At 45.9% G+C, this 21,884-nt stretch overlaps 1 protein-coding gene across 1 annotated transcript in view; it reads left to right on the top strand.

Annotated features, from left to right (window-relative positions):
* Positions 1–21,884, top strand: part of rec8b (REC8 meiotic recombination protein b) — a 50,614-nt gene that overhangs the window by 7,444 nt on the left and 21,286 nt on the right. The window contains exons 7-10 of the mRNA XM_073028858.1: positions 121–200; positions 1,732–1,858; positions 11,034–11,109; positions 18,048–18,124. Of these exons, the coding sequence (XP_072884959.1) occupies positions 121–200; positions 1,732–1,858; positions 11,034–11,109; positions 18,048–18,124 (360 nt within the window). The remainder of the gene's footprint in view (positions 1–120; positions 201–1,731; positions 1,859–11,033; positions 11,110–18,047; positions 18,125–21,884) is intronic.

The following is a 21,884-nucleotide window of genomic DNA, read 5'->3' as shown; positions in this document are numbered from 1 at the left end:
ACACACACACACACACACACACACACACACACACACACACACACACACACACACACACACACACACACACACACACACACACACAGTCTCTCTTAAGTCTGATGATGTTTCTGTTCTCAGAGCCAGTTCCCGTACTCACTGTGTCTCCAGAATTGATCACAATCCGTGAGGTAGAGCCCATCTTGATGCCTGAAGTGGAGGTTTGTATCAGATCCCAGCCAGCTCCCATTCAACAGGGATTTGGGTAATTATATTGAGAGGAACTGGGGATTCAGAGAATTTGGAGTCGATGAGCATTTGCTGACTGAAAACACAAGACCTTCTTCATTCACTGGAAATCTTGAGTAATGCACTCAAAATGCTGGGGGGAACTCAGCAGGTCAGGCAGCATCTGTGGAAGAGAATGAACAGTTGACAATTAGGGCCAAAACCCTTCATTTTGACTCTGATCCTGATGAATGGTTTTGGCTGGAATGCCATTATTTATTCTCCTCCATAGATACTGCTTGAACTCCTGAGTTCCTCCAGCGTTCTGTGTGTGTTGCTTCAGGTAATTGCATTGAGATTATGGGGGAATACAAAATTTTGGAGGAAACCAGCAGTTCAGGCAGCACGTGCGGAAAGGAATGGAGCATCTGTGGAGGAGAATGAGCATTTGTAGATCAGGCATTATTTGTGGGAAGCAATAAACAGTCGACATTCCGAGCCAAGACCCTTCATCAGGACTGGATAGGAAGGGGGAAAATCCAGAATAAGAAGGTGGGGAGAGGGGGAGGAGTACAAGTTGGAAGGTGTTAAGTGAAGCCAGGTGGGTGAGTGATGAAGTGAGAATGTGGAAGGTGATCGGTAGAAAAGGTCTGATGAAGGGCTGAAGAAGGAATCTGTTAGGGGAAGGGGGTAACGGACCCCAGGGTGAGGTGATAGGCAGGAGAGAAGAGGCAAGAGGGGAGCCTGAATGAGGAATGGAAGAAGATGGAACCAGTGGGGGGTGGTGGTGGTGGTGAATGACTGGAAATTATTGAAATTTATGTTGATGCCATCAGGTCAGAGGTTTCCCAGCGGAATATGAGGTTTAGCTCTGCCATTCCGGAATCTGCATTGGTATTGGGTGTAGACCAGGGAATTGTGATTAAATGGTTATTGAAAGTATTGTGTTGGTATTGAATGGGAATTTGGGAAGGTGCATTGATAGTGAATGGGGTTTTGAGGAATTGTGTAGGAATTACTTGGGATTTCAGAAAATTGAGTTGTGAATAAATGGAGATCCAGGGAATTAAAGTGGGATTAAATGGGTCTTTGAGGAATGAAGTAGGCCTTTGGGGAGAGGTATTGTTATTACATTGGGATTTGGAGAACTATATTGGGATTAAGTGAGGATTTGAAGAAATACATGGATTGAATGGGGATACTGGAATTATTGGCAGATTATATGCAGATTGCGTGGCAAATGGAGGGATGAGTGGGGAATATTGGAGAATGGTTCAGACCAAATGGTGATGGAGGTTTGGGGAGGGTGGGAGTCTTGATCACCATTGGCCCGGTATTGCCATGTTGGGGAAAGTAGGTAGGAGGAGAAGGGGGGATTAGAGGAGGGATGGGTGGGAGGGATGATATGTGATGTTGGGGTAGGGACTGATGGCTAGTAGGGGGAGAAGAGATGATTTGAAGTGTGATTGCCATGATTAAGCTTGTGATTCAACCCACCTTACCTTGCCTTTCCTCCCCTCACAGGCTGGACCCGACTTGCCTGAGCTCAGTGTCAGGCAGCTGGAAGATTTCCTGGCCGAGGAGTTCTGGTTCCCTGAGGAGCCTGGCGCACCGGAGACCCGAAAACTCCGGAGACGGCCTCGGCGGGAAGGTAGTGCTCTGTTTGATCCAGAGAGAAGGCAGCTCCTTCAGTCCTTCAATCCACGTTGTTCTTCAGACACCCACTTACACTGCTCCTACACCAGACCCATTTCATGTTACCTACACTCTCACCAACTATCTTCAGATTCCCTGCCTCACCCACACAATGGGGTGGAGTGTGTGGGCATCAGGGTGCAATTTACAATGGCCATTTTACCCACCAACTGGCACATCTTTGGGTCATGGGAGCAGACAGCAACACCTGAGGAGGTAAGCGAGTACAAGCTCCACACACAGGGCAACGCAGGCCAGGATCAAACTGAGGTGTGTGGGGCTACGAGGTAGTGGCTCTAACTGCTGGGCCACCGAGCTGATCTGAATGTAGGGGCTTGATTTGAAGTACTTCAGACATGGGCGCATGGTGTTAAGGAACTGCACTTAGCCCTCAAGTTAGGCAGTTGAACTACCAGCATCCCACATCCCCAGAATGCCAGAATGAAGGGGTTTGAGCCCTGGATTATTTTGTCATTCATTTTTGGGCACTGAATGTGGGGAAGCTGCACAGCAGAAAAGATAGATTCCCATTATTGTTAGCTTGTGTGTGTGTGTGAGAGAGAGAAGAAAAAGAGGAACAAAGAGTGGTGTGTGTGTGTGTGTGTGTGTGTGTGTGTGTGTGTGATAGAGAATACTGTGTGTATATAAGAGTGATTACTGAGCCAGGTTTCTGATTCATTGGGATCTCTTCTGCAGAAGGTATGATCTGCACAAGAAGGATGAGTTACACCGGAACTCAAGGGGGAACTAATATCCTTTCAGGCAGCTTTGTTAGAGCTAGTTAAAGTAACTGAAGAAGTTGACAGGGCAAAACTACAGTCAGTGGGATTGATAGAAGTGTGTCTTTAAACTAAATAATAGGTTTAACAGTGTAGAAAAATAAGGTTAAAGTAAAAGGGAAGGAGAGTGCAGGGGAAATTATGGAAGTCTCCAGAATAAATATAAAGATCATAACTTCCAAGGATATACATTGTATTGAAAGGACAGGCAGAGGGGGTGATGTGGCTCTGGTAAAGTGAAATCAAATCCTTAGAAAGAGATGACATAGGATCGGAAGTTGTAGAATCCTTGTGGGTAGAGTAAGAAACTGCATAAGTGAAAAGACCCTGATGGGAGTTATCTACAGGCCTTCGAACAGTAGACAGGATGTGGGCTACAAATGACAACGGGAGATAGAAAAGGCACGTACAAAGGGCAGTGTTATCATAGTCATGGGGGATTTCAATATGCAGGTGGATTTGAAAAATATTAAAAATTAAGATAAGCTGTCAAAGGAGATATCAAAATTTTTCAGATATAGATAAAGACAAAGTGAGGCAAGAGTGAGGTAGTAATCAGGACAAAGAAATGACAGACAAACTCTAAACATTTTCTATCAGTCTACATTGTGGAAGACACTAGCAGTATGCTAGGAATTCAAGAATGTTAGGAGAGAGAAGTGAGTATAGTTGCGATTACTAAGGAGAAGGTGCTTAGGAAACTGAAATGTCTGAAGGTAGATAAGTCACCTGGACCAGATGGACTACATCCCATGGTTCTAAAGGATGTAGCTGAAGAGATTGTAGAGACATTAGTAGAGATCTTTCAGGAATCACTAGATTCTGAAATGTTTTTGGAGGAATGGAAAATTGCTCCACTCTTTTAGGAAGGGAGGGAGACAAAAGACAGGAAATTACAGGCCAGTTCGCCCAACTTCAGTGGTTGGTAAGATGTTTGAATCTATTATTAAGGATGAGGTTTCGGGGTACTTGAAGGTACAGGATGAAACTGGTTGATGTCAGCATGGTTTCCTTAGGGAGAAATCATGCCTGACAAATCTGTTGGATTTCTTTGAGGAAATAGCAGGCAGAATCAGGTACAGTATCACTGGTGTATGTCATAAAGTTTGTTGTTTTGCAGCAGCACTACAATATATAATATTTTTTGAAACTATAAATTACAATAAGGAATTTATTTAAAAAAAAATAAATAAGGAGTGCAAAGAGGGAGAAAAAAGAAAAAAAAATTGTGAGGTCGTGTAATGAGTTCATTGTCAGTTCAGAATCTGATGGTGGAGGGAAGAAGCTGTTCCTAAAACTATCAACTATGATGAGTGTGTGTCTTCAGGCTCCTGTACCACTTCCTTGATGGTAGCAATGAGAAGAGGGCACGCGCTGGGTGATGAGGGTCCCAATGACAGATGCCACCTTGCTTTGAAGACGTCCTTTTTGCTGGGAAGGCTAGTGCCCATGATGGAGCTGGCTCAGTTTGCAACTTTCTGCAGGCGTTTCCAATCCTGTGCAGTGCCCTCCATACCAGTGATGCAACCAGTTAGCATGCTTTCCACTGTACATCTATAGAAATTTGCTATACTCTTTGATAACACACCAAATCTCTTCGAACTCCTAATATAGTCACTGTCATGCTTTCTTTATAATTTCATCAATATGTTGGACCCAGGATAGATCTGGTCACCCCCAGGAGCATGAAAGTGCTCATGAATCCCATGGTTGTATATGTTGGTATACAGTACTGTGCAAAAGTCTTGGGCACATATATATAGCATGGGTACCTCAGACCTTTGCACAGTACTGAAGTAATTTTCTGTATTAAACTGTATAGCTGCTGCAAAACAAAACAAATTTGATGACTGAGTGATTAAAAAAACCTGATTCTGATATGGGTCTCTATTGTGGACTGAGAGTGGGAAGGGTGATGGAAGAGGGGTATCATGGTTGTGGAAAAGGAGAAGGAAGCAGGGACATAGCAGAAAGCAATGATCAATCAATAAATAAACACACACACACACACACACACACACACACACACACACACACACACACACACACACTCTTGATTAGTAAGGGCATCAAATGTTATGGGGAGAGGGTGATAATATATTAGCTAAAGTGGAATAGCAAAAAGCTCAATGGGCCAAATTGTCTAATTTTGCTCCTATGTCTTGTGTCGAGATGTTTGTGTGTGCAGTGTCTCTCTAAGATGTATCTCTGTATCTGTGTGGTGGGGGGGGGGGGGGATGCATTTTTATGTGTGTGTGATAATCTTGTGTCTGCTCAAGCATTGATTCTCTGGGTGTCCTTCGCCATGAGGGTGTTTAAACTCAAGAGTTCAAAGCATATTTATTATTGAAGTGTGTACACCATATACAACCTTGAGATTCATCTTCTTGCAGGCCACCACAAAACAAAGAAACACAATAAAATTCATGAAATATCCTGCACCACAAAGACAGTCAAATGTGCAAAAAAGAACAAATCATGCAAGTAATTAAAAAAATGCATACAAATAGTCCACAGAACATGAACTGTAGAGACCCTGAATGTAAGGCCACAGCTACAGAGCCAGTTCAGCACTGCAGCTGGTCCAGGAGACTGATGGCTGCAGGCTACAGCCACAGAGCTGGGTTCAGTGCTGAGTTGCTTGCTGATGGCTGAGGCCACAGATGTAGAGTCAGGTTCATCGCTGAGGAAAGTAAAGCCTCATGGAATAATGAGCTGAACACGGTTCGTCCTTCATCCTTTTAAAATCTGGTTTGGAGCTGAAAGAGGTGACATAGGGTCAGAAAATATTGTAAGGCAAATGGTATGTTGGCATTCATAGCAAAAGGATTTGAGTACAGGAGCAGGGAGGTTCTACTGCAGTTGTACAAGGCCTTGGTGAGACCGCACCTAGAATATTGGGTGCAGTTTTGGTCCCCTAATCTGAGGAAAGACATTCTTGCCATAGAGAGAGTACAGAGAAGGTTCACCAGATTGATTCCTGGGATGGCAGGACTTTCATATGAAGAAAGACTGGATCGACTAGGCTTATACTCACTGGAATTTAGAAGATTGAGGGGGGGATCTTATTGAAACATATAAAATTCTAAAGGGATTGGACAGGCTAGATGCAGGAAGATTGTTTCTGATGTTGGGGAAGTCCAGAACAAGAGGTCACAGTTTAAGGATAAAGGGGAAGCCTTTTAGGACCGAGATAAGGAAAAACTTCTTCACACAGAGAGTGATGAATCTGTGGAATTCTCTGCCACAGGAAACAGTTGAGGCTGGTTCATTGGCTATATTTACGAGGAAGTTAGATATGGCCCTTGTGGCTAAAAGGATCAGGGGGTATGGAGAGAAAGTAGGTACAGGGTTCTGAGTTGGATGATCAGCCATGATCATACTGAATGGCGGTGCAGGGTCGAAGGGCCGAATGGCCTACTCCTGCACCTATTTTCTATGTTTCTATCTTTGTGGATAGAGCTCAGGATCTGCAAGGACCCTGATGAGAGTTGTATACAGACCCCCAAACAGTAGTAAGGATGTGGTCTGAAAATTACAACGGGAGATAGAAAATGCATGCCAAAAGGCAATAATACAACAGTCATGGGGGATTTCAATATGCAGGTAGATTGGGAAAATCAGGTTGGTGCTGGATTCTGGGAGCGAGAATTTCTAGAGTGCCTATGAGATGGATTTTTAGAGCAGCTTGTGGTTGAGCCCACTGGGGGATCAGCTGTTCTGGATTGCATGTTGTGCAACTAACCAGAATTCATTCAGGACATTAAGGGAAAGGAACCCTTTGGGCAAAGTGATCATAATATGATTAAATTCACCCTGAAATTTGAGAATTAGAAGCTAAGGTCAGATGTATCAGTATTACAGTGGAGTAAAGGGAATTACTGAGGCATAAGAGAGGAGTGGACCAGAATTGATTGGAAAAGAACACTGGCAGTATGACAGCAGAGCAGCAATGGCTGGAATTTCTGGAATCAATTCAGAAGGCACAGGGTATATACATCCCAAAGCGGAAGAAGTATTCTAAAGAAAAGATGACACAACCATGGCTAACGAGAGAAGTCAAAGCCAACATAAAAGCCAAAGAGAGGGCATTTAATAGAGCAAAAATTAGTAGGAAGTTGTAGGATTGGGAAGCTTTTAAAAACCAACAGAAGATAACAAAAAAGTCATTAAGAAGATAAAGGTGGATTAAGAAAGTAAGCTAGCCAATAATATTAAAAAGGACACCAAAAGTTTCTTCAGATACATGAAGTGTAAAAGAGAGGTGAGAGTGGATATCGGACCACTGGAAAACAATGCCGGAGAGGTTGTAATGGGGGACAAGGAACTGGCAGACAAACTAAATAAGCATTTTGCATCAGTCTTCACTGTGGAAGACACTAACAATATGGTGGAAGTTCCTGGTGTCAGGGGTCATAAAGTGTGTGAAATGACCATATCCAGGGAGAAGGTTCTGGAAACTGAAAGGTCTGAAGGTAGGTAAGTCACCTGGACCAGATGGAGCACACCCCAGGGTTCTGAAAGAGGTGCCTGAAGAGATTGTGGAGGCATTAGTAATGATCTTTCAAGAATTACTAGATTCTGGAATGGTTACAAAGACTGGGAAATTGCAAGTGTCACTCCACTCTTCAAGAAGGGAGAGAGGCAGAAGAAAGAAAACTATAGGCCAGTTAGTCTGACCTCAGTGGTTGGAAGATGTTCAAGTCGATTATCAAGTATGAGGTCTCAGGGTACTTGGAGGGAATGATAAAATAGGCCATAGTCAGCATGGCTTCCTCAAGAGCAAATGTTGCTTGAAATTTGAAAAAATAACAAGCAGGATAGACAAAGGAGAATTGGTTGGTGTTGAGCACTTGGATTTTCAGAAGGCCTTTGACAAAGTGCAACACATGAGGCATACACATTACTGAGGATCTCGCATGGTCTGTGCATACCAGCTGTGTGGTGGAAAAGGCACAACAGCGTCTCTTTCACCTCAGATGATTGAAGAAGTTTGGTCTGGTCCCCCAAATCCTAAGACCTTTCTACAGGGGCACAATTGAGAGCATCCTGACTGGCTGCATCATTGCCTGGTATGGGAATTGTACTTCCCTCAGTTGCAGGACTCTGCAGAGAGTGGTGTGGACAGCCCAGTGCATCTGTAGCTGTGAACTTCCCACTATTCAGGACATTTACAAAGACAGGTGTGTGAAAAGGGCCCGGAGGATCATTGGGGACCCGAGTCACCCCAACCACAAACTGTTCCAGCTGCCACCATCCGGGAAACAGTACCACAGCATAAAAGCCAGGACCAACAGGCTCCAGGACAGTTTCTTCCACCAGGCCATCAGACTGATTAATTCATGCTGATACAATTGTATTTCTGTGTTATATTGACTGTCCTGTTGTACATACTATTTATTATAAATTACTATACGTTGCACATTGTGCGTTTAGACGGAGAGCCCATGGTATTACAGGAATAGCATGGAAAAGCAGTGGTTGATTGGCAGGAGGCAAAGGGTGGGAATAAAAAAGTCATTTCTGGTTGGCTGCTGATGACTAGTGGTGTTCCACAGGGGATTGTGTAGGAACCGATTCTTTTTGCATTATACATCAATGATTTCGATAATGGAATTGATGGCTTTGTTGCAAAGTTTGCACTTGGTGTATTGTGAGCAGTTTTGGGCCCCTTAGAAAGGATGTGCTGAAACTGGAGAGGGTTCAAAGAAGGTTCACGAAAATTATTCCAGGATTGAATGGCTTGTCATATCAAGAGTGTTTGATGTCTCTAGGTCTGTATTCACTAGAATTCAGAATAATGAGGAGGGATCTCATTGAAACCTATCGAATGGTGAAAGGCCTTGATAGAGTGGATGTGGAGAGGATGTTTCCTATGGTGGGAGAGTCTAAGACCAGAGGACACAGTCTCAGAATTGAAGGGTGTCTTTTTAGAATGGAGATAAGGAATTTCTATAGCCAGAGAGTTTTTATATTTCTATAGCAGAATTTCTATAGCAGCTGTGGAGGATGTCTTTATGTATATTTAGGTAGAAGATGATAGATTCTTTATTGGTCAGAGCATGAAGGGATATGGGGAAAAGCCAATGACTCTTTGGGCCCTTTTTACACAGCTGTCTTCGTAAATGTCCTGAATAGTGGGAAGTTCACATCTGCAGATGCGTTGGGCTGTCTGCACCACTCTCTGCAGTCCTGTGATTGAGCCCCCATACCAGGCAGAGATGCAGCCAGTCAGGATGCTCTCAGTTGTGCCCCTGTAGAAAGTTCTTAGGATTTGGGGGCTGGGAGGAAAATTGGATTAGCCATGATGAAATGGCAGAGCAGACTCGATGGGCTAAATGGCCTAAGTCTGCTCCTATATCTTATGGTCTAAATTGACCAAACTTTGGCTCATTAATCTGTCCTCAGGCCTGGGCCTTGCTGCTTCAGTCCGGCCCCGTCTGCTCCAGTCATGACCTCCGAGGCTGTACCTGCATTCTCAGGAATTCCGTTCACCAAATCCTTCAATATATTACAAAACAGACAGACCATACAGATGGTTCGAAAGCACGAACCAGTGGAAAATTGCAGGCTGCGGATTGCCGTGATTGCAGTCCTGAAAAGTATATTTGGTAGAATTGTTGGTAGTTTTGTTAACTACCCGCAAAGTATTGCTGTATTTCTCCAGAACTCATGGAGGGTACATGTTGATATATGGGAGTGGTGGTGTGTGTGGAGGTGAGAGGGTGAGTCTGTCATCATCTGCATGGTGGGAAGTGTCTGTGATGGTTTGTCTTTGTATATGGAGTCTGCACATTCTCCCCCGTCGGCTGCAGTTGCCTCCCACAGTCCAAAGGTGTGTGGGTCGGTGGGAGGATTAATCTGCCGCAGTGAATATCTTGCAGGAAAAGTTATTGGAGAATTATGATTCTACTGTGGGATGGCAGCAGCCTAACAGGCTGAATGGCCTCTGTCTCTGTAATAAGAGGATATAACAATAGTGTTGAGAGGGAGTAGATCAGGTCTGAATGATAGTGGGGCTGGCACATTGGGGTTGTTTTCTGTCTTGGGCACGAGTGAACAGTTTGCACAGGATGGGGTGTGGATTTGTGGTGGTGTGAGTTTGTGTGTGATTTGGGCAGTTGTAGGTGGAACATTTTATGGGAATGGGTCATGAATTGATTGAATGGGTGGGTCATTGGGTGGGTCATTGGGATGGAGTGGAGCTTTGGGTGTTGAAGTGAATGGGGTTGGGTGATATGTTGCTGGAATGTGCATGTATGAGGGGGAAAGGATGCTGTGTAGGGTGAAGTGGTGTATGTTGGGAAACAATCAATCTGCTGGAAGAACTCTGTGGGTCAAGCAGCATCTGTGAGGAATAGTTGACATTTCAGGTCGAAACGCAGCATCAGGACTGAGATGGCCATGAGAAGGGGAGCAGCGAGAAAGGGTTTCGAGGTGACTGGTAGGCTGAGGATGGTCGTTAGGATGTGTGTCAGGGGTGTGTGTGTGTGTATGTTTAAGATGGAGCGGTGTGCTTTGTGTATATCTGGTAGACTGTGGAACTGGATAGTTGGCTGCAGTCTTTATTGTGACGTGTTGTGGAGGTGTGTGTGTGAGTGGGGTAGGGTTTGTCTGAGGTAGGGTGTATTGAGGAGTGTGTTTGGGTGGGGTTTGTTTGAAGTAGGTTGCATTGTGTTGTGGGTGGGTGGCGTGGCATTTCTTTGAAGTAGGGTGTGTGGGGTGGGGTTTGTTTGGGGTGTGTAATGGGGTGCATGTGTGTTGGGGAGGATTTGTTTGAAGTAGGGTGTTGGAGTGTGTGTGTGAGTCGGGTGGGTTGTTTGAGGTGGAGAGTGTGTGTGTTGCAGAGTTGGTGATCAGTTTGAATGATTTGTAGGGTGTGTTGGAGTGTGTGTTGTGGGGTTGGTGATTTGTGGGGTGTGTTGGAGTGTGTGTTGTGGGGTTGGAGATTTGTGGGGTGCCTTGGAGTGTTGCACAGATAGGATGCTTCTGGAGGTTGGATTAATCTGTGGAATTGGTGGGGAGTCTGGTGTGTTGGATTGGGAGTGTGGTTGTGTGGGTGGTTAATGTTTGTGCTTGATGATATGTGTGTGGGTATTTGGTTGTGTAGAGAGGCTGGGTGGGAAATTAGGACAGGCTGGATGTGGGTAGGGTTAGATTAGGGGCTGAAAGTGGGTGTTTGTGTATGAGAAGTCGGGGTAGTAGGTGAATTGTACAGCTGGTTGTGTGGGAACTCGGTGGGGAAGGCTGCATGTTGGGTTTGCGGGAGAGGGGAGGGAGAATGCCAGTTGGGAGATTGGAGTCAGCCTCCAAAATGATCAAATCTCCCCTGATCCCATTGTCTCACTGTAGTTCCCAGGGAGGAGGAGGAGGTGGCACCAGAAGTCACGGAGATATCAGCGAAGAGACCGGAGGTCTCACCTGTGAGGTGAGTTCCAACTCTAGCCAGGGGGGATGAGGAGAGGGGTGTTAAAAGTGGTTCCAGGACCCGACTCTGTCCCATCTATTGAGTTGTTGGCTTATTATTTTCACGGTTTTACAGTTAAAGCTTTGCATTCTGCATGCCAGCCATTCAGATCATTTCACCACAGGGAATATTAGAGTGCAGAATAGAGTGTTACATTTACAGAGAAAGTGCATTGCAGGTGGACAATAAGATGCAATAGTCAAGGCAAGGTCGATTGTGAGGTCAAGAATCCATCTTATTGTACAAGGGGACCATTCAATCATCTTATAACAGCGGGGTAAAAGTTATTGTTAAGCCTTGTGACACGTGCTTTCAGCTTTTGTGTCTTCTGCAAGATGGGAGGGGGGAAGTAAGAATGTCTGGGGTGGGATGGCTTTTTGATTAAATTGGAATGAGCAGGGTGGATTTTTTGATTATGTTTGCTGTGTTATTGAGGCACTGGAAGTGTAAGCAGTGCACATGACCACAAACACGCAATGCAGTTTCTTGTGGCCTTGGCAGAGAAGTTGCCATACCAAACCATGATGCATCCAGATAGGATATTCCTTTGGAATGACACTAGCTGCTGACCAACCCCAGCACCCCACCTACACTGTTTAAAACTGAGGGACACCGCAACATCTTCTCGTAGAGAGTGGTGAATTTTTGGAATACTTTGCCATGGAGTGTTTTGGAGGTCGGATTGTTTAAAGAGGAGGCAGAAAGATCTGAAAATAGGGGCCATGGGGAACTGCAACAGTAGAAGGACTGAAGAGCATAGGTTAGCCAGGATCATATTGAACACCAGGGTAGACCTGAGGGGCCAAGTGACCAACTTCTCTTTTCTTGTGTTCTGAATGGTTTGTCTTAAAACATTTCTCCTTTTTCCGTCCCTTTCACTTTCTCTGTTCTTTTTTCACTCTCACCTCTCTCATTTTTCTTCACTTATCATATGACATGAAAAGTAGTGGTCCAACCAGCTCTGGAGAACACTCCTGGTAAGTGGCCACCAACCAGAATAGGCCCCCTTTATTCCCACAGTTTGCTTCCTACCAGTCACCCAAATCTACTGTCCATGCCAGTTTACTTCCTGTAATACCATGGGCTCTTCTTTAGTAGTCTCATGTGTGGCATCTTGTCAAAAGCCTTTGAAAATCCAAGTAAACAACATCCACTGACTCCTTTGTCTATCCTGTCTGTTATTTCCTCACAGAATTCCAGTAGATTTCCCCTTATGGAAACTAGGCTGATTTCAGCCTATTTTATCATGTGCATCAAAACAACATCCTAAGCAATGGAGTCTTAACATCTTGCCAACCACTGAAGTCAAGCTAACTGGACTATTAATTCCTTTTTTCTCCCTCCTTTTGTCTTGAAAGATAACTACTAATACCTCCACAATTTCTTCAGCTATCTCTTTCAGAATCCTCAGGTGTAGTCCATCTGGTCCAGGTGACTTATCTACCTTCAGAGCTTTCAGGTTCCCAAGCACCTTCTCCTTAGTAATAGCAACCACACTCACCACTGCCCCTTGACACTCTGAATTTCTGATATTCTGCTGGTGTCTTCCACACCGAAGACTGAGGCAAAATACTTAGTACGTCCTTCATTTCTTTGTTCCCCATTACTGCCTTTCCATAACTCCACATATTTACCACACTCTGGCTAAAGAAACTCCTGCTCATCACTTCTCTGAAGAGACATCCTTGTATTATGTGACTGTGTCCTCTACTTCTAGACTCTTTCGCTGGAAACATTGATTATTAAAAGGCCTAAATGGTGTGGACATGGAGATGGTAAGTTTCAATGAGATTCCCCACCCCTCATTCTTCTAAACTCCAATGAGTACAGGACCAGAGCCATCAAATGCTCCTCCTACATTAACCCTTTCATTCCCGTGACCATTCTCTTCAACCTTTTTTGGATCCTCTCCAATGCCTTTATCGGGCCCAAAACTGCTCACAATACTCTAAATGCAGTCTGATCCATGCCTTATGAAGCCTCAGCATTACACTTGCTTTTGTGTTTGTCTACTGGCAATAAATGCTAACATGCATTTGCCTTCCTTATTACCAACTCAACCAGGAAGTTAATCTTTATGGAATCCTGTGTGAAGACTCCCAAGTTCCTTTGCACATCCAATTTCCAAGTTTGCTTCCCATTTATAAAATGGTCATGTATGGAAGTACATGACCATACACTTCCCTACGCTGTGGTCCATCTGCCACTTCTTTGCTCATTCTCCCAATTTGTCCAAGCTGACTCTCTGCTTCCTCAACATTATCTGCCCCTCTACCTGTGTTTGTATCATCTGCAAATGGCCACAAAGCCATCAATTCTGTTATTCATATTACTAAAATCACTGCCACATACAGCTTGAGAAGCAAAGTCTTTGGGTAGATTTAAAGCAGAGTTAGATTGGTTCTTGATTAGTAGTAGTCTCTCGACGTCCGAGGAAGACGAATGTGTTGCGCAGTCAATGTCTGTGGGCACGCATATGACTTCCGAGGCCGAAGTCCAAAGCGCAGATACGGTTGCAGATGGGGCAAGGAGCACCGCCTGTTGAGGCAGGAGCAGACGCCTTCCTGTGTCTTTCTTGACTCGCCTTGAGGCGCTGCATGCGCCAGTTGGCTTGGAAGTTGTTTGCTGCCTTGGAGCATAGATTGCGCCACTTGGACCGATCAGCAGCAGTGTGTTCGAGATTGCGGAGCTGGAGTTTGGCCCACTTAAGGTTTGACTTGAGGTTGTCCTTGTACTTCTTCCTTGGGCGACCTTGGGCACGGTTGCCCTGCTCCAGTTCTCCATAGAACAACTGACGCAGCATTCTGGACTCATCCATGCGGATCACATGGCCAGTCCATTTGAGCTGAGCCTTCGAAACCTTGGCTTCAATGCTTGTAGAATTGGCTTGGTCCAGGACTGTCAGGTAGGAGATAAGGTCTTGCCAGCAGATTTGTATGATTGATCACAGAGCGCGATTGTGGAATTGTTCAAACTGTTTGACATGTCTGCGATACAGTGTCCAGATTTCACAGCCTTATAGAAGTGATGAGACCACAACAGCATTGTAAACCTTCAGTTTAGTGGAGAGGCGAATGTCTTTGTGCTGCAGAACTTTGACCTGGAGCCTTCTGAGTGCCTGGCTTGCTTTCTGAATCCTTGACATGATTTCTTTATCAAGGGCACGTCGCTGGAGATGGTACTCCCCAGGAATTTGAAGTTGTCAACGTTCCATAGTTGTGTCATCGATGGTGATGCATGGCTGTGGCGGGGCGCTGTTAGGTGCAGGCTGCAGGAAGACATCTCCTGACTCCAGGAGGAGACTGCAGCCTCAGTTTTACCGAGGCTGATTGTCAAGCCGAACAATTTAGATGCAGCTGAGGGTCTGCTGACCATTGTTTGTAGGTGGTCCTCTTGGTGCGCCATGAGTGCGCAGTCATCTGCAAAGTGCGCTTCTATGAACAGCTTTCAGCGGGTCTTTGTGTGTACTGCAAGGCAATGTAGGTCAAAGAGTGACCCGTCCAGGCAGTAAATGCCCAGGTTTAGGTCTTTGATGGCATGCATTAGTACGAGTGAAGTACTTTCAAATCTCATACTATCTTTCCTTTCGGTTAGTCCTGACGAAGGGTCTCGGCCTGAAGCATCGACAGCGCTTCTCCCTATAGATGCTGCCTGGTCTGCTGTGTTTCACCAGCATTTTGTGTGTGTTGAAGACAAAGTACAAGTTCATGTTCTGCTCCAGGCATTTCTCCTGCATTTATTTAACAGTGAAGATCGTATCCACAGTACTGCGTTTAGGCCAAAAGCCGCATTGCAATTCTAGGAGGTTTCCTTCGGATACTGTTGAAATAAGTCTATTGAGGATGATGCGAGCCAGGATTTTGCCGGCAATGGAAAGTAGGGAGATGCCCCGGTAGTTCCCACAGTCTGTGCGCGGGCCTTTGTTTTTGTATAGGGCGACTATTACAGCATCCCGAAGGTCGGGTGGCATTACTTCCTCTTCCCAGATACTGACCAGGACGTCCTAGAATGCTTCGAGTGACTCCTGGTTGAGGGCTTTGAACAGTTCTGCGGGGATGCCATCCTTGCCCGGTGCTTTGCCACAGCTCATCTGTTTGATGGCTGTGCTGACCTCGGTCGGGGGGGGGGGTGGTTGTTGAGGTGCTCATGGACTGGGCTCTGGGGAATCTGGTCGAATACTGACTGGTCAACAGTAGAGGGGCAGTTCAGGAATGACTGAAGTGTTCCTTCCACCTGGTGTCGATGCCCTTTCTGTCCTTGATAAGCAAGGATCCATCTGCAGAAAGCCGAGGAGCTATGCTTGACTTTGAGGGACCAAAGACGACTTAATGGTGTTGAAGAACTGCTTGGTGTTGTTTGTGTCAGCATAGTGCTGAACCTCATCCGCCTTCTTGTTCCACAATGTGTCGCGCATTATACGGATTTCCCTTTGAGCGAGTACCTGATAGGGCTTGAATCTGTCCTTTTTGCAGGTGGAGTTCGGGTCATCCTGCCATTCTTTGAATGCCTTGTTGTTCTTGGTGAGTAGGTCATCAATGATGGTGCTATTCTCATTGAACCAATCTTGGTGGGTGCACTTTCTGTGGCCTAGGGTTGATTTTGCCGTTTTAGTTATAGCATTTTTGAAGTGGCTCCATTTCTGGTTTGGGTTACCCGTGAGTGGCTGGTTTGTTGATGGTTTCTGTTTAAGAGTATTTTGAAATTCGCGTAGACACGGAGGGTGCTGAAGTTTGGAGGTGTTAAAGGATGACCGTACTGCCTTTGGACGCTTTTTATGAGATTGAACAATTTGTAGCTTGAGGGTGGTGCTGAGGAGTCTGTGGTCCGTCCAACACTCTGCTCCTCGCATGGCTCGTGTGATGACTACGTCTCGGATGTCACGACAGACAATGACATAATCGATCAGATGCCATTGTTTGGATCTAGGGTGCATCCACGTTGTCTTGAATTTGTTGGCCATTCTGAACACTGTGTTTGTGACAGTGAGGTCATACTCTTCATATTTGCTGAGAAGCAGAAGGCCATTGGTGTTCATCTTCCCGACTCTGTGTCTGCCGAGCACTCCATTCCACTGATCGTGGTCTTGGCCGTCTCGGGCATTAAAATCTCCCAGCAAGATCAGCTTATCACTGGCCGGCACTGAGCGCAGGATGGAGTCAAGGTCAGTGTAAAACTGCTCTATGGTTTCAGTAAGGCTGGTCAGGGTGGGGGCATGGGCACTAATAATAGTTGCATGTCGATTTTGGCTGAGGTGCAGACGTAGCTTCATCAATCTTTCGCTGATGCCAACAGGCAGGTCGGGGAGCTGTTTCATCAGGGTACTCCTTATGGCGAAGCCCACTCCGTGTCTTCGTTCTGCGCCCTTCCTCTCCAGAAGAAGTCGTAGCCACTGGCAAGCTCAATGATGGATCCCTCGTCTGCAACCCTGGTTTTGCTTAGCGCTGCAATGTCAATGTTGTAGCGAGCAAGTTCTTTACCAATGAGAGCTGTTCTCCTTTCAGGTCTTGCAGTGTTTTCCTTATTCATTAAGGTGCGAATGTTCCATGCTCCTAGATGGAGAATCTTTTCCTTTTGATTTTGATTTCGACCACAATGTTTGGGTGATACGTCAGTCGTGGTTAACTGGCCGGATGATCTAGGGCAGGCGATGTTTCGGCCACCTTTTCTAGGCCCCTCCCTGATTACAGGGTGGGCAGCGCTGTCCTAAAAAGGGCTGCCCAGTCATCCTGGATGCTGCCGGACTCCCCTACTGCCCTGGGTTCAGAGGAGAATGACCATCTGTCCAAGGGCCGCCTATGTGCAGGTTTGCAACTGCAACTCAGTGGTCACCTCCACCTGTTGGTTCGCTGCTCTCCCATCGCCGGAGGACTTTTGAAGAGAGAAAGAAGACGAAGATGCACAACACAAGGACACGTGCGTGAAAGATATTATAGTGAAAAAGCCTTAGCATGGAGACAGTCCCACTCTCTCAGCCTCGGAGGTCAGGATCCACTGGCACGAAGATCGTTACACATGGTGGCCTCTTCGGCTGCAGGAGTTGCCGGACAATAGATTGATGAAGTCCTCCCTATTGACCGCCTATGGGACTCCGGCTCCGGATTTCTTCTCAGGGTTTTCTCCCATAGCCTTTCCCATTATCGGGTGTGGCCGCAAGGCAGCGGAGGTTTTCAAATCAGAGTTTTCCTTCTCCTAGGTGGGCAGTCGACCAGGACTAACAAGCCCCACCTGCCCGAAACATCTGGTTTTGAGGCGCCAGAGATCCGCCTTTGCCCCTTCTCCCATTGGCAGGAACAGTTCCGCCACGTGAAGGCTGGGAGCTGGTCTTGGTTGACAGAGGCTATTTGAGACGCAAGCCATGTGGAAGCACTTTATAGGTAGTGAGAGCTTATCCTCATTACCACCTCCGGCAATGTCAACCTTGGAACCATTCTTGATTAGTAAGAGTGTTAAAGGAGTGAGGGGGTATGGGGAGGCAGGATAATGAGGTTGAGAGGGAAAATAAATCAGCAATGATTAAATAGCAGAGCAGACGATGGGCTGAATGTCCTAACTCTGCTCTTACACTTTATGGTCTTATAACTATCCTTCTTGCGTTTCTTCTCTCTGCCTTTTGTATTTGGTTTACTTTTCTATTTTGTTTCTTTTTCATCCAATCCTGCTCCTGTTCCTTTCTCTCCCTACCCTTTCTTTTTCCTCCTTTCACTTTCCTTTCTCTATCGATCCTTTCTCTTTCACTCTCCTTTCTCCCGCTCTTGATCTTGTCCCTATAATTTTCTCCTTCCTGCAAGCATTATTTCTTTCACTGCTCCATCTCTCCTCCCTTTGTCCTCTTCTCCTTTCTTCCTCTCCCCTCCTTCACTGCCGGTTCTCATTCTGCTTCTGCCTATCATGTTTTCCAGACTGGAGTACGAAGAGCCGTCTGCAGGGGAGGCGGAGGTCACGGGGGTCCCGTCAGAAGTCTACGCTGTCCAGCCAGGTGAGTCTAGGTGTGATCAGTCGAACATTCTTCCCAGGGAAGGTGGCTTCTGTCAGCCAACAGCTGTGTACGGAGAGGTCCCATTGGGTTGACATCTCGTTCAAAAGGGCTCATCACTTCAGACAGAGCAGTGTTCCCTTGGTTACATACATAGAAGATCTGCAGAGTTTGGAGCCAGTTCCCTGGAGTGAAACTGAAGAGTGAAGAGTGTTGGCTCAACAGACCTGCTGCTGATCCATCCCCACCCTCCACAGTGTCCTCCCCCTACTCTCTGTAACCCTTCCCTCCCCCCTTTTCCAAGCCATCATCAAACTTTTTATTCTGTTTCCGTTTCTCTCTCTCTCACTCTCTCCCACAATCCCCCTGCACCTCTCTCACACTCTCTCTCACACTCATACTCTCACTCACTGTTTCTCCCACCCTCTTTGACCCCATACCCCCTTTGATGCCCTCTACTCCTGTCCCTTTCCTCTTTTCATGTTCCCTGTTCCACCTTTCTCAGCCCTTCCCATCTTTCTCAGTCCTTCCCTCCCTCTTTGTCCCCTCCTTCCCTGTGCATTAACCCACTCGCTCATGCTCTCACACTCCCCATTGTCTGTATCTTTCCTTCCTTCCCATCCCTCTCTTTGGAATTACTCTTTCCACCTTTCTCTCTCTCAATCCCACTCCCTAAATGATTTTCTTTGTAACCTGTTAGACCATAGAACAGGACAGCATCTGAACAGGCCCTTTGGCCCACAATGTTTTACCAACCAATTGAATTAGTAACAAAATGGCCAACCAAAGCTAATCCCTTCTGCCTCCACAATGTCCATATCCTTCCATTTCCCTCACATTCATGGATCTATCTAAACATCGCTGTCTCTACCACCACCCAGGCAGTTCATTCTAGGTTCCCACCATTCTCTGTGTAAATTAACTTGCACCCCCACATCTCTCACCTTTAAATGCATGCCCTCTGGTATTAGACATTTCAACCCTGGGAAAAAGATACTCCCTGTCAATTCTATCTATGCATCTCATAATCATATAATCTTCCTTCAGGTCTCCTCTCAGATTCTGGTGCTCCAGAGGGAAAAAATCAAGTTTGTCCAATCTCTTGTTATAGCAGACACCTTCTAATCCAGGCAGCATCCTAGTAAACCTCTTCTGCACATTCTCCAAAGCCTCTAATGGGGCAACCAGTACTGTATGCAATACTCCAGATGTACTCGAATGGGAGTTTTATAAAACTGCAACATAACTTTCCATTCTTCCCACATTGCTGTCAGCTTCTCCCAAATTCCACCCTCACCCACATACTCGGGGGGGGGGGGGGGAGGAATTCACAGCGGCCAATTAAGCCACCAATCCACATGTTTCTGCGACGGGGCTGGAACTGAAGGCTCTAGCAGAAACTCATGGGGTCACAGGGAGAAGATGGAAACTATCACACCCATGTGCATCGCCCCTGCCCCCCCCCCCACACACACATCTCCAGAGGTCAGGACTGACCTGTGGCCTCTGTGCCACCCTTTGTTACAAGATCATACTAAACTAAGGAGAAAGGGAGAGGGAGGGAGAGTCAGGGAACAGCAAAGGGCAAGTTTTGGATGTAAATTTTCCATTTGGACAGGAATATGAATGACTTGACTGTTTGGAGGATTATTCACTGGGGGGGTGGGGGAGTAGGGGTAGACAATTGAAGCAGAGTTAAAGAGAATTTCCAAGAAAAGGAAAGGTTGCTATGTGGTACCAGGACACACCTCTGGTCCATCTGTTGGTTTGTTATTGTGACATGGAGAAGGAGTAGTTTACAGAGCTGTGGGCAAACACAGTGGGGATGGGAAGGTTCAAATTGTTCTGCAAGGGGTTGGTACAGACACTGTGGGCTGAATGGACTCCTTAATACTGAGATCAATAGAACCCTGTTCTAATTGGGTGATGCAGGACCGGGAAGGAGGATGGAGGATGGACAGTGACTAGCAGCCACTAGAGCTGCAGTGGGGAGTGGCCAGGTTTAGAGTGGGATAGGAAAGGGTTCACTGCCTAGACAGGGTCAAATCTGGATGGGGGTGAGTTATGGTAGGAGGTGGTCCCTCCACAACACTCTGGTCTAGTCTTCTATTCCCACCAACCACACCTCCTAACAACCTCCACTCTGGCATTTCCTTTGCAACTGCAGAAGATGTAACGTTTGCCCTTTCTCATTCCTTCCCGTCATCTGGGGGAGCCAGACAGCTCTTCCAAGGGAAGGTCGATTCACCTGTAATTCTTTCAATCCCCACTCATTGTGTTCAGTACTCACAATGTGGCCTCCTCTACACTCAAGAAATCAAACTCAGACTGAGTCACCGCTTTGTGGGGAACCTGCATTCAGTCTGCAGGAGTGACCTCAAGCTCCCGGTGACCTGTCGTTTTAATTCTTCATCTCACCCCTCGACCCTGCCCTGACCTGTTGCAATGAGCTTGAGGGGCGGCTCTTCACCTTCCCTCTGAGCATTTTACAGCCTCTTGGACTTTATATTGAATTCTATAACTCTTATCTCTGCAAGTAGAGGTGGAACTGCCAGATTGACCTGCCGGGCATGTCTCCCTGCTCTGCATTTCACAGCTCCTCCATTCTTTTCTCCATGTTCTCTCTCTCCCATTCACTCATTGACCAGGTCACAGTGTCTACAGCTCACCCCTATTTTACCCACCACAGGCATACCCTGCCTCTGTCCTTCCTGTAGCTTCTATTGACCCCATTCCCCGGCTGATGAAGGGTCTGAAATGTTGAAACTGCTTCACCACCTGGATATTTCCGGTGTTTTCTGTTTTATTTTTGAATTCCAGCATCAGCAATTGTTTTGATTTTTTAAAATATAGCAGTGGATCGGTGAGGGTTGGATTGTGGAGGGGTAGAATCTCTCTGGATAACAGGTACAGCTTGAATTTGTCACAGCCAGGGGAAGATAGCTGGTCTGAATCTAATCTCCACTCAGTATCCCAGGGAAACAGTCAAAGGCAAAGTAAAGGTTATTAATGTAGGCACAAATGTAATGGAAAACTTACTTTCAGCAACATCACAGGCCATGGCATCAGATAAGCAGCATTCACAACAAACATAGAATTAAACAAAAATTATACAGAATTTTTACAAGAATGAAAACAATAAGAACATTAAAATAACTAAGTCCATTAATGTGTAGAGTAATCATGGTGTTGCTATACTAAAGCTGTGATTACATTTTATCGGTTGGTTCAGTCAAGTCAAGTTTATTGTCATATAACTCAATACATGTATACTGTCAAACAAGATGTTTCTCTGAACCAGGGTGTAAAGCACAGTAGTACACATATAACACACAATAACCTAGGAAAGTAAGGATAAGATCTACAGGTGAACGACACATCAATAAACAAAGTGCATAAATTAAATATTGTCAGGTACAGGACAGACTAAAAGGTGAAATCGAATGCGAAGTGGTGGGGAGTCCAGAGGCCTTATGGCCTGAAGGAAGAAACTTTTTCCACCCTGATCATCCTTGTTTTTATGCATTGGACTCTCCTGCCTGATTTTAGAAAGTCAAAGAGGATGCTGGATGAGTGGGTAGGATCCTTGATAATACTTGGGGTCCAGTGTACACAGCGCTCCTGATAAATGTCCCCGATGGATGGTCGGGAGACCTCTATAATCTTCTCAACTGTTCTATCAGTCATTTGTAGGGAATTCCGGTCGAATCCCTGCTGCTCCCATACTATAAGAACATAAGAGATAGGAGCAGGAGTAAGCCAT

This window comes from Hemitrygon akajei, chromosome 25 (genome assembly GCF_048418815.1).
Source record: "Hemitrygon akajei chromosome 25, sHemAka1.3, whole genome shotgun sequence".
Classification (NCBI taxonomy): Eukaryota; Metazoa; Chordata; class Chondrichthyes; order Myliobatiformes; family Dasyatidae; genus Hemitrygon; species Hemitrygon akajei.
Note: the sequence above shows the minus strand (reverse complement) of the source record. Positions and strands in the feature narration are given on the sequence as shown.